The sequence below is a fragment of the Chenopodium album genome, chromosome 15, assembly GCF_948465745.1.
Source record: "Chenopodium album chromosome 15, dcCheAlbu1.1, whole genome shotgun sequence".
Lineage (NCBI taxonomy): Eukaryota > Viridiplantae > Streptophyta > Magnoliopsida > Caryophyllales > Amaranthaceae > Chenopodium > Chenopodium album.
The window spans coordinates 11029620-11041357 of NC_137848.1; the positions used below are offsets into that span (position 1 = coordinate 11029620).

The 11738-nt window shown below is 34.3% G+C and overlaps 1 protein-coding gene across 1 annotated transcript; it reads left to right on the forward strand.

Moving 5' to 3' along the window:
- The first annotated feature begins 5939 nt into the window (after nucleotides 1-5939).
- LOC145582944 (high mobility group B protein 10-like) lies at nucleotides 5940-11738 on the forward strand. The gene is made up of 6 exons (XM_081640011.1): nucleotides 5940-6268; nucleotides 6853-6931; nucleotides 7730-7886; nucleotides 7976-8065; nucleotides 9797-10092; nucleotides 11210-11738. Exons 1-6 carry the CDS (start codon nucleotides 6087-6089, stop codon nucleotides 11282-11284), a joined length of 879 nt encoding a protein of 292 aa, XP_081496137.1. The 5' UTR covers nucleotides 5940-6086; the 3' UTR covers nucleotides 11285-11738.

Here is an 11738-nt window from a genome sequence, read left to right on the forward strand (position 1 = left end):
ATAATTTGGCCAAGCATTGCATTGAACAAAAAACTGAGAGAGGGCTTTTATAAAGGAAAAGTCTACTGATTGGCTTAACAATCATGGAAAAGTCTTCCCCTGAAAATTAATGTACAAAAAACTGAGAGAGAGCTTTTATAAGGGAAAAGTCTACTAATGGGCTTAACCAAAGGAAAAGTTTTCCGTGAAAATGAATATGCTAAAAAAAAAAAAAAAAAAAAAAACTCGCTTTTGGACAAAAACGTACACATAATGACATAAAAATTGATTTTTTTTTTCCTTTCCATTTGTTTTGTTGCAAATTTGCAATTACATACAGAGTAACAAAAGTTTAATACAGAGTACTCCCTAATATAAAATACAATTTTTTGTATGCGGTATGTTGTACCGTGCGCTAGGGGTTACTCAAGTTACTCCGTCAGGTTGAATTGCCGAGGTTACTCAAGTTACTCAATCAGGGTTTACTTGAGTTATTCGGTCAAAAGTAACCAGTAACCCCTGACTGAATTGAACACTCAAGTAACCCCTGACCGAACTCCTTAATTAACCCCCTGACTACTGAATTACTTGAGTAATCCCTGACTGAACTCCTTAAATTACCCCTAATCGAGTAACTCGAGTAATCCATGACCGAGTAACTTGAGTAACCCATGACCGAATAACCCCTCGAGTAATCCCTAACCAAATAACTCGAGTAACCCTTAACTGAGTAACTCGATCCTGACCGAGTAACCCTTGAAGTAACCCTTGGCCAAGTGAACCCCTCGACTAACCTCTGTCCGAACCTCTCAAGTAACCCTTGACCAAGTAAATCAAGTAACCCCTAACGGAATAACTTGGTAACCCCTAACAAAATAACTCGGGTAATTCTGCCACATTGTATGGCTTCTTGCACCAAAAAGTTGTTGTATATAAAATCTATTCATTAGTCTCAATGCAATGTATTACTCCTTATCTAAATATTCTACTTCTGTAACTTTTTTAAACTTGTATTAGTATCATACTATCATGTACTCCCTTCGTTTTTAAATACTTGCTCCACTTTTTCAGGTGCAAAGTTTAGGGAGAAACTGAATATAGTAATAAAATATAGAGATAGTAGGGTTAGTAAAAGGTAAATTGGAGATAGAGGATCTAAAAGTAATAAAATTGGATCCCACTAATTGAGAAAAATGAATAAATTATTATAAAAACTTTTCAAATAAGAAAATGGAGGAAGTATTGAAAAACGGCCGCCAAAGAAAAGTGGAGTAAGTATTTTAAAACGGAGGGAGAGTACTCCATAACTATTAAAATTTCCATTGAAAATTGCAAAAAAAAAAAAAAAAAAAAAAAAAAAAAAAAAAAAAAAAAAAAAAAAAAAAAAACTGGCGGGTATCTAGCTCTTATAAAGGATGAATTTGCGTAGGAACAAATAACTCCGGCTTTTAAGTTAAATTGCAAATAAAGAAATCTTTTCAAATATAATTATGAAAATTTTTACATTACTAAAAGTGCACAAATTATTTGTTGAAAAGAAAAAAATATAGACGACTAGTTTATTTATTTGGAAGGATTTACCTAGAAATTGTTTAAATCAAAATTAATTCCTATTTTGTGTCGTTATAAAAAAAAAACTTATTTCCTGAATAGCGTCGTAGGATCGATCAGGTATTAGCTTTGATATTCTTTTTTTTTTTTTTTTTTTTTTTTTTGGGTTTAGTGTAGATTTGCAATTGGTGATAGCGGTTTACATTTACAATTGCCATTGTTGGTAGCGATTGTATTTGAAGAACAAATAATATTGCTATCCGCGGTTCTTTCTACAAGTTTTTTTATTAACCGTCCCACTGATATAATCTCGCTATTTTACATGTAATATGCAAGTTTTAGTATCTTTGAGAGTTTAACTAGTTAGTAAAAAAAAAAAAAGGTATATGTGGTAGTAGTTAATCATTGCATAGTCCCTTTATCCATCAGTATCCCTTGAAATGTTGTGGTCCTTGTGGACAATAAAATCTGAGAAGATGAGCAACATTCAGGGCCTGTTCTAATTGACTGAACTGAAGTGAATTGAACTGAACTTATTAGAGCTGAAGTGAACTGAACTGAACTGAACTTATTAGAGCTGAACTGAACTGAACTTATTACATCTGAACTGAAATGAAATGAATATTTTATAAGAGAAGGAAATTAGGAGCTGAACTGAACTGAACTGAACTTATTAGAGCTGAATTAAACTGAACTGAACTTATTAGAGCTTAACTGAACTGAACTGAAAATAATCGTATCAGAACAGGCTCTCAATCAGTATAGCAAGATGCAGTTGACGCATGTTTTAAGCTCGTTTTTAATTTGTCGTAATTAACTTGGTTCTTAGCTTTGAGACTTTGACGTTCATGCCAAGTTGAGAGGTCGTATAAATAGTGACCCATGTTATAAGCTCGATTTACCCTACATGAATTAGTCCTTAGCTTTGATGGCAAGCTCATTCCAAATTAAGAGGTTGTGAAAATAGTGACATATCAACTAAAAAAGTGAATACATTAATGCCCCCATTAAACAAGTTACAGTCCTTTTCCCCTTTCTTCGACGTGGTACAATTAGATAAACCTACATACAACGTACAATATCTATTTAAAGATAAACGTATGTAAAACGGTGAGAGTGTTATTTAAGTTAGAAATTTCAAAAGGGTGAAACTAGCACACCCCATAATTTATACTCCTTTCAATAAGCTAAGGTGGTATTCATGCTCGTACAATAGCGAAAGGTAAGTAATTGACTAGTTGGAGTCGACCTTGCATTGATCCATCAATCCATCATTCATTATCTTTGGAATTTTAAGTTGTGCAACAGACAGATAGTACAATGGAATTTAAGACGAAATGCACCATTCAATTTTGTACATTTGTACTTCTTTATTTTGGAAAATTCTAATTTGGCGTCGGAGGTGGCAAGAATCAACATAATTCACAACGGCCTATGGATTCCCATATATATATATATATATATTTTTTTTTTTAAAAAAAAAAAAAAAAAAAACCTCTATTGTTTTAGTGTATTGAGTCTAATAACACATTGATGCATACATGGATGTACAATAATTTAGCAACTAAAATCATTAAATCTTATCTTCCATGCACGATTTAGGGTGAAGGATTATAGTTTGGGAGAGATGTATGTGATTGAAAAATATTTCAATCCTACATATTTCATTTTATTTTAGTTGACATATGAATTTTTTACCTTAGGTAGGTTTGTCATACTGTATAATTTTAAATATAAATATCTACAATTATGTATAAACAAAGTAATAAGTATTTGATATTTGAAAATAGTCGTTGAGATGAATTTAATGAGACTCCACATACGTAACAGTTTTTTTCTTAATACTTCGTACTTAATCATAAAATTATATTGTTGAATAGTTTTAAAGTAAAAAATATGTCAACTTATGAAATGCAATACGAAGTATAATATAATTATAATTGAGATATTATAGGATATCATTTCGATTACAATAAAATAAGTAGATGGATATTTTGTGCAGAAGAACTGCCCTAAAGATAAAATGTATGAGGAGATGTACTTACATATAGAGGTGTCAAAAACTGACTCAATCCGAACAGACGCAAAAAAACAAACAAAAAAAAAAAAAAAAAAAAAAGTCAAATTTAGTTTTCGACTTGTATGAACTCAATACTTGACCATCAGTTATGGCTCAAAGTTATAGTAACCCGACCCAATCCAACTTCACCAAATTCGAGGCATCCGAATTAACACCTTTATTTACAAGAAAAACTTGGATTTTCTTAAAATAATAGGAAAAATTGATTCTAATATTCTCACCTTTGGCCAGTTAGCTGTTAATAATCCCACCTTTAGATTATTATTTGGAATAATTAGAAATAATAATCCCAACTTTCATGCATTTTTCTAGAATAATCTGAACTTTGGATTATTCTGAAATAACTCAAACTTTGGGGGGTCTTTTCTTTTTTCAATCCCAAACCGGTCAACAAAAGTCAATGACATATTATATCAAGTAACTTGACACGTGTCAAATCTTGATAGGTCTAAACATAAATAAAAAAAAAAAAAGAAAAACCAATCAACCTCCCCTTCCCCCACCGGCCAACCTTAACCACCACCACCGCCCGCCGCCCCTCCTTCACCAGACCCACACCTCTGCCACTAAACAGTCCCCCACCAGCCTAACAGCCACTCCCTAGCCCAGCCCTGACAGCCACCACCTCCCCCTTCACCACTGTTGAAACCACCTTCCTTCCACAGCCACAAGAGCGCAATAAACCCCCTGCCCAGCTCCACCAACGAAACAGCCCCGAAACCGCCGCCTATCCCCCACCCCTTGCGTCGCCGTTTTCCCCCCTCCCCCAAACCCCCTCCAATTCCCCCGACGTGACCACCGAAACCCCAAGATAGCAGCCACAGAAACCCCAAAACGCAGCCACCGAAACCCCAAAATCGCAGCCACCAATACCCCAAATCGCAAATTCATGGGAGTTACGCAAATTCAGGGGTGGGGTAAGTGTTTTCGGGATTAGGGGAGGGGTTTCAAGTGAATTTCGTGATCGGTATGCCAGCCCGGAGTTCGTGGCTGGTGGCTGAAATTCGTGGTTGGTGGCCAGGTTTTTGGCTGGCCGGCTTCCGTGGTACGGTTGGTGGTCGCCCTGGTCGGATTCAAGGGTTTTCTGATTTTTTTTTATTTTGTTGTTTTTTTTAATTAAATTTTTTAACCAATTAATTTGCAACATGTGTCACTTTAACCAAAAAAAAAAAAAAAATTAACCCATTCTACCGATAACCGGTATTTGGGATTGAAGAAAAAGAAGACCCCATAAAGTTCGGATTATTCTGGAGTAATCCTAAATTGGGATTATTCTAACAAAATTCATAAAAGTTAGGATTATTATTTCTAATTTTTCCTTATTATTTAATAATCCCACCTATATAGGGGATTTTCTTTTATTGGTCCCTAACCTGTTGGTAACTGATTTTGACAGGTTAATATGCCATGTGTCGTTTTTTTAATCGGTTGAAAAATAAAACATAAATAAAATTTAAAAAAAAAAAACTGAAAAAATAAAAAAAACAAAACAGAAAAAATAAAAAATAAAAAACAAAACTTAAAAAAAAATAAACAAAACCCACTGGCCACCCCCACCCACCGTGAACCTAACCTTACCTTAGCCCCACCAAAAACCGGCCAGCCTCCACACTACACCCCTGAAAATGGTCGGTCGGAACACCTCATTACCGAAAACCACCCCGTTGACAAAAAGCAACCCCGAAATCTCCCCCTAATCCGAATCCCACCCTCGAAACCACCACAGCCACCACCCTAAAAAAACCCCACCAAATCGCCGAAACCCCCCCTCTAACCGCCGAAAATCACCTCTAACCGCCGAAAACCACCGAAACTCTTACCTAAATTCAACCTCAAGCCATCCCTTGAAATTGATTCACTTATTTTTTTTTTTCAATTCATTGAAATTAAGGGCTTCAATGGTTTTCGTGGGTGTGAGGGTTGGAATCGGGCCGGTTTTTGTTGGGTAAGGCGGAAATGGGGTTCCGGTAGTGGGGATGGGGGTTCGGCGGTGGAAGAGGGGCTGCCGGAGATTGGGGTTAGGGACCCTTACGGTGTTCATTTGGGGCTGGTTGTGTTTTAAAAAAAAATAATTTAGGTTCTTTTTTTTAAAAAACAATTGACCAATTATTTAGTGACACGTGTCACTCAAATTAAAAAAAACTAATGTTTACCCAATTTTCAGGTTACCGGTCATAAACTTTCAAAAAACAAAAGAAATTTACCGGTCATAAGGGACCAATAGAAAAAGATGCCGTATAAAGGTGTGATTATTATTAAATAATAATTTGAAGGTGGGATTATTAACAGCGAATCGGCTAAAAATAGAATTATTAGAATCAATTTTTTCAAAATACGGAATAATATTCATTGCTCCTTGAAAAAAATAATATGTCTGTACAAGTGATTCTTGTGACGAAATAAGCTAAACACTGAAGTGAGTAGGGGAAGAAAATAGAGAACCTTTAACCTTACACATTATACTCGAAGAAATTCAATGACCATAGAAATGGAGATGGAAGAGCAGGAAGAGGAAAACCAGCAGGCTGAGGAATCGACAACAACAAAATGTTACCCAGAAATTTCGGATGAAGCTGAATACCACAAACTTGTGCAAAATTCTGACCTTTTCTTGCAAAAGCTCAAACATTTTCACTCTTCCTTCCACACCCATTTCATGTTTGTTCTCTCTCTCCTTCCCTTTTTGATTTATGCATTTGTTTTCCCACTTTTCTCATTCAATTTTTATATATTTTTTTTTTCAATTTTTGCTCTCATATAATGGGTTTATTCTACTCACTTCTGGGAATTTTTTTGTTTAAATAATAATAGTAATGCATGATTAAATTTGAGGAGAATTTGTGAAATCAAAGGGTTTATTTGTTTGATTATCAAATTATTAAGGAATTGGGGAAAAAAATGAGGAGAAATCATGTTATTAGCTTTGTCTTAGTCTAATTTCACCCATTTTGGAAGAAGAGAAAAGGGTGTAAGAGCTTTATAGAGAAGCCTTTTCTGTCAATTCTGACCAATTGTTGTGAAATTAATTCCTTTTGAGAACATCCGATACCGCCTTATCAAACTAGGTTGAATGAAAAAAAGGTGTTCCTTTGATGATGTTGAAATTAATTTAGATTGCTATTCATTGGATTGATTAGCTGCTAGTTGTTGTTTGGGTTATTTTTTGGTTTGGGTTAGTTGAAGTTTATATTTTGGTTTAATAATTACTAATAGGGTTTCAAACTTTTTTGATTAATGTGCAGTTCTCCTTCTGTTGGAGGAACTACTCTAGATTTACATCGCCTGTTTGTAGAGGTTACGTCTCGTGGTGGTCTTGACCAAGTAAGTAGTAATTTCAATAATGAAATTGAACGAAATCAATAGACCTTTCCATCTGTTGTTTTTTTCTCTGTTTGTATTAATGTTCATAGTTGATTACTGTTATTAACATATTGTATTGTTGTTTTGTAAACAGTTCCTCAGGATTTTTTTTTCTTCTTCCTCTGCCTATAGATTTTCAGAATCCTGAGTTCTCCATGTATCTGTTTGTCTGCAATTTTGCCGTGATTTTGTAATCTACTTTTTGAGATTTGGGGGATGGGGAAACAAATTTACCATTCCCTCCATTTTGTAATTGTTCAATTTGACATTTTGCGTTGATCATATGCCCCACTTTGACCATACTTTATAACCTATGTATAAAACCTAATGTTGAGTAAGTGACTGACTTTTGAAAAAGCTGGCACAATTGAAATAACTTTTTATGTTTTGTGAAAGCATATCTTCTACCTTCACCTATGTTGCTCAGATTCGGCTAGAAGTGTCTAAAACAGGTAGGCTAGGAGTATATTGGGTTGTTGGTTGTTTTGTTATGCATGAGCTTGGCTGGTTTAATAGATGCCCTGTTTAGGTTTGTTCTGTTTAAGACAGTGGAGGGAGTTTGCAATGGTGACTGGGACTTGGGAGTGAGGAGAAAAGTCTTCTTTGTGGACTTATTCACCTTGAAATCTTCTCAATAAATTTGGAGTTAACTTTCTTGTTTCCTTTTCATACCCGACCTTTGCAACACTGTAACCTTACATTGATTTATGTAACTTCTGTATTCATGCTGAAATTATAATATTCCTTCTACTGTCTTAGGTAATTTCAGATCGGAAATGGGAGGAGGTGGTTTCTGCCTTCAATTTTGTGACTATCAAAAGATCATTTCTCCTACGCAAGTATTATTTGTCATTGTTATATCACTTTGAGCAGGCATATTTTTTAAAGAAAAAAGCTCCAGCAGTTGCTATCACTGGTACAATAGCTTCATCATTAGCTACTATGACTTCCATATGCTTTTCCAATTAGCTCCCTGACAAATCTCCATTTGATTGTGCTCCTTAGATGCTGCAGAACAAATTACTGTTATTGGCTCAACTATGGAATCTACTTCAGACTTCAATGAAAAATCTACCAACATGAGCCATTTGCAAGGTATTTGGATGGGCTTCTTATATGCCGGTCAGCCAATATTTTTAGACTTTTTATGTTTACTGTTCCTATTGGATGTGAATTTATACTACTGATTGAAGAATAGTGAGAATATAATTTTTTTTTTTCAAAAAAGGTGACTTTATTATGAAAATGGATCCAAGTAAATGTTGGAACTATTTTAGATAACACACTTCATTGATGATGTAGTTTGAGATGTTTTTTTTGCTTGTGTTGATGAAACCACAACTATTAGCCATCACATCTTTATGATTGAGATGTGCCAATGAGAAAAACCAGAGCGACTTATCTTTCTCAGTTATGCTTTCTTGCCAGTTCCCACCCTATATCTTATTGTGGAAAGCATAATTTGTTAGGTTGCCCCACTCAACCTCTGCTGCTACTGCTATATACAAGTACATGTTAATTGCTGCCTATTGGAAAATAGTTATTGACTGATGATTTGCCTCATCATTTGCCATAAATCCATAATGCATTCTGGTATAATGAAACATCTCATATTCACGCATGCCAATGCATATCTTTCACCATTAATATCTTCAATAATCAATATTTAAAAACTATAAAAAAAAATATATCGATATATGAAAGTACAAATTGTGACGAATTTAACAAGATCCTACGTGATTATGTTTTTCCTTATAGAAAAATCACGAAAAATAAACAATGTGTAGTGTGTAAATTGTGTAAATTTCAAATTGTTTCATTTGAAAAGGAACAAAGGAAGAATCATATGTTCATGAACTTCTCTAGTGGAAATTGAAGTGCGGTATAACATTGTGGTTATTATAATAACTAGATCAAAAATATATAAGCAAGAGATCACTTATTAATTTACTTGTATATATTAGAATTGCTTTTCATTTCCTTTTTACCCTGGGCATTGTCCTAACCTATTAAGGCCCTGTTTCCCTCAGCTAATTCAAATAATGTTCAATAATATTATTTCAATAGAAATAAGTTAAGTTCAGCAAAAATAAGTTTAGTTCAGGAAACATAAGTTCTAATCAATAGAAGTCATTAACTTTAGATAACAAAAAAATATAGTAAAAAAATTAGCAAATATGTAAATATAAGTTCTATTCAGTAAATAACAAATTTATGTTCTGAAAAAATAAATTAAGTTCAACAACAATAGTTTAATTTGGGTAAAAGTAATTTAAGTTAAACAAAAATAATGTAATTTCAGTAAAAATTATCTAAGTTCAGCAAAATTAATTTTAATTCAGCAAAAATCAAGTGAAAGAACAAAGCCTAAGTTTTCCACCATAATCTTCCAATTGTTGTCAAAGCAAACCTGAAGATAACCCCAAGAGTCAAAATACCTTCTTGTTTCTATGTCATTAGACCTCAAGGTGTGGTATCACTTATGTGCTGTACCAGTGTGAATAAGAGCGATCTGACAATTGACTTGTCTGAAACCTCGTTGATATGCTTAATTCTGCATTAGACACTCAACCAGAGCTTTTTTTTTTTCTTTTTTTCTTTTTTTTTTTTTTATTAAGAAATAGGCAAATCACAATTTAGCTTATGACCCAGTGTGCTTCCTAGTAGAAAAGAAGCATGGCTGTTAGATAGGATTTAGATTGAGCTATTTACAGCACATAATTCTTGCTCCCATGGAACCATTTTTATCTATATGCATCAGAATTGATTTTTTGTTTTTCAGTTGAGTTGTTTGTAACGAGAAAATGCTGTGATTATTTCATGCAGCAAGTGTCCATTTACAGCCTGGTGCATCTTTGATTGGAGTTATTGACGAAAAATTGGATCATGGGTATGTTGTGTCTGTGAATTTGGGCTCTGATACTCTGAAAGGCGTCCTGTATCATATTCCTGATACACCACCACCGTTTTGGAGCCCAAATCTTACTCGGCGAAGGAAGCGGAAAAAGTCACAGTTGTCACTAGTAGAATTTTCTCCCTTAAAGCATGTATCTCAAGGACAAGAAAAGGCCTTCAGCAACATTGGACATATGAGATTTCAATCAGCAGAACCTGAGAAGCAGGTAAAAAATGATTATTTTCCTTTTTTAAGATTCCATGATAGTTGAAGTGCATTGGCTTATCCATTACACCTTGTCTACAATTTTGTAATGCTTACTTGTATGCATTGAATGATGTCCGTGTAAACATGAAGCTATCAACTTTACATGCATTGGTAAAAGTTTTGAATTTCGTGTGTGATAACAATTTTGCTGCTCGGGCATGTTGAGAAGCCTGCGCTTGAAATTGCATCAAACCCTGAGATGATAACCCATTAACCCTTATATGGAAGGATAATGGAGAAGAATTGCCTTTGACAGTTGAGTGAAAGGATACTTTATATTATTACCAAAAAAAAATTGAATCTGATTTATTTGCCTTTCGAACTGTTAGAAAATAGGGAGGTTTTCATCTTAAAAACCCCCCTCAAAAAAAATTTATTGCCCATCAGTCAAATCTGACAACCAGGCGAAATAAGAGGCCATGTTAAAGAACTCTATGAAGTAGTGTTTCTTTCCTCTTTTCAGATACCCTTTCCTTCATGCCGTAAGCCACTTGAAACAATTAAGAGTAAAGATTCCTGCATGAAATCCAGAAATTTTCCTCTGTTGTTTGCCAGATTGCCTGAAACTACTATATACTCTATAATTTGTTAACTTGCACATGCTTGATTAAGATTCTGTGATCTTCACCTGTAACATCTCCATATAATACGAATGTAATCTTGCATATAATTTCTATTTTCCTCTTGCAGAAATAGTTGGTTTCATCAGTTCTGTTATTATGTTTTTTCGTACTTTTCTTTTCATTAACCTAGTATATGTAAAGCCGTAAAGCAATTAGCAGGTTGGAATTTATACATTTCTAATGAAATGTTGATTATGTTGATGCATACCTTTTTTATTTTTTTATTTTTTTTTTGTCCGGAAAGTTAAAACTGTGTTTTTAGCTTATTGTTGATAACTTGATATAAAACTGCACTACTGCAGTATTTAATTTAGACTATCTTCATTGATTCATTAAAGTAGAATTTCTGATGCTAGAGCTCTGAGCTAAGTCAGTCATCCTTTTGATGCTCTCAAAGTCTTGTGTCTCAACTAGTTTTGTCTCAAGTCTTAACTTTGCATTCATTGTTTGCAGTTCAATCAAGAGAAAGGAGTGACTGTTAAGGAGTCTGACCATACTGAAGTTGCCAACACAGTTGCTAATTCATGATCAGTTCTAATGACAAATTTGTACTGAAAATCCATCTGCAAACAGTTAAACTCCCAGTATTTCTTCTTGTTTGTGCCATTACTCTCTTGGGCAGCTGGAGCTGAGTCAACACAGAACTGTGCTAGCCCTACAAATTAGAAAATTCTAGATGTAGCATGTTAGCTTTGGTGATCCCCGTATAGGCAGCAGTGACACCTGTTGTGTGATGACCTCTAATGAAGATGTTTAGGAATATAGGACGTGTAAGTTTTATGCATCTTCTATTGCAGGAGGATGTCCTATGAAAATTGCTGAGCTAGGATTGTAAATCTGCACATTCTTTTGAAAAGTTGTAACCTTATAACTTAGAATTCTCATCTCATTGATTTACAAGTGTTCAGGATGTTTTATTTTGTTGTATTGTATAGCTTATGCACCTCATAAATCAAACGTAGAAGATTCCTCCCGGGTTTCA

Coding starts and splice junctions, on each gene's coding strand:
- LOC145582944 (XM_081640011.1), top strand. CDS start 6,087: ATGACCATAGAAATGGAGATGGAAGAGCAGGAAGAGGAAAACCAGCAG. Junction 6,932..7,729: donor CTCGTGGTGGTCTTGACCAA/GTAAGTAGTAAT, acceptor CTACTGTCTTAG/GTAATTTCAGATCGGAAATG. Junction 7,887..7,975: donor TCCAGCAGTTGCTATCACTG/GTACAATAGCTT, acceptor TGTGCTCCTTAG/ATGCTGCAGAACAAATTACT.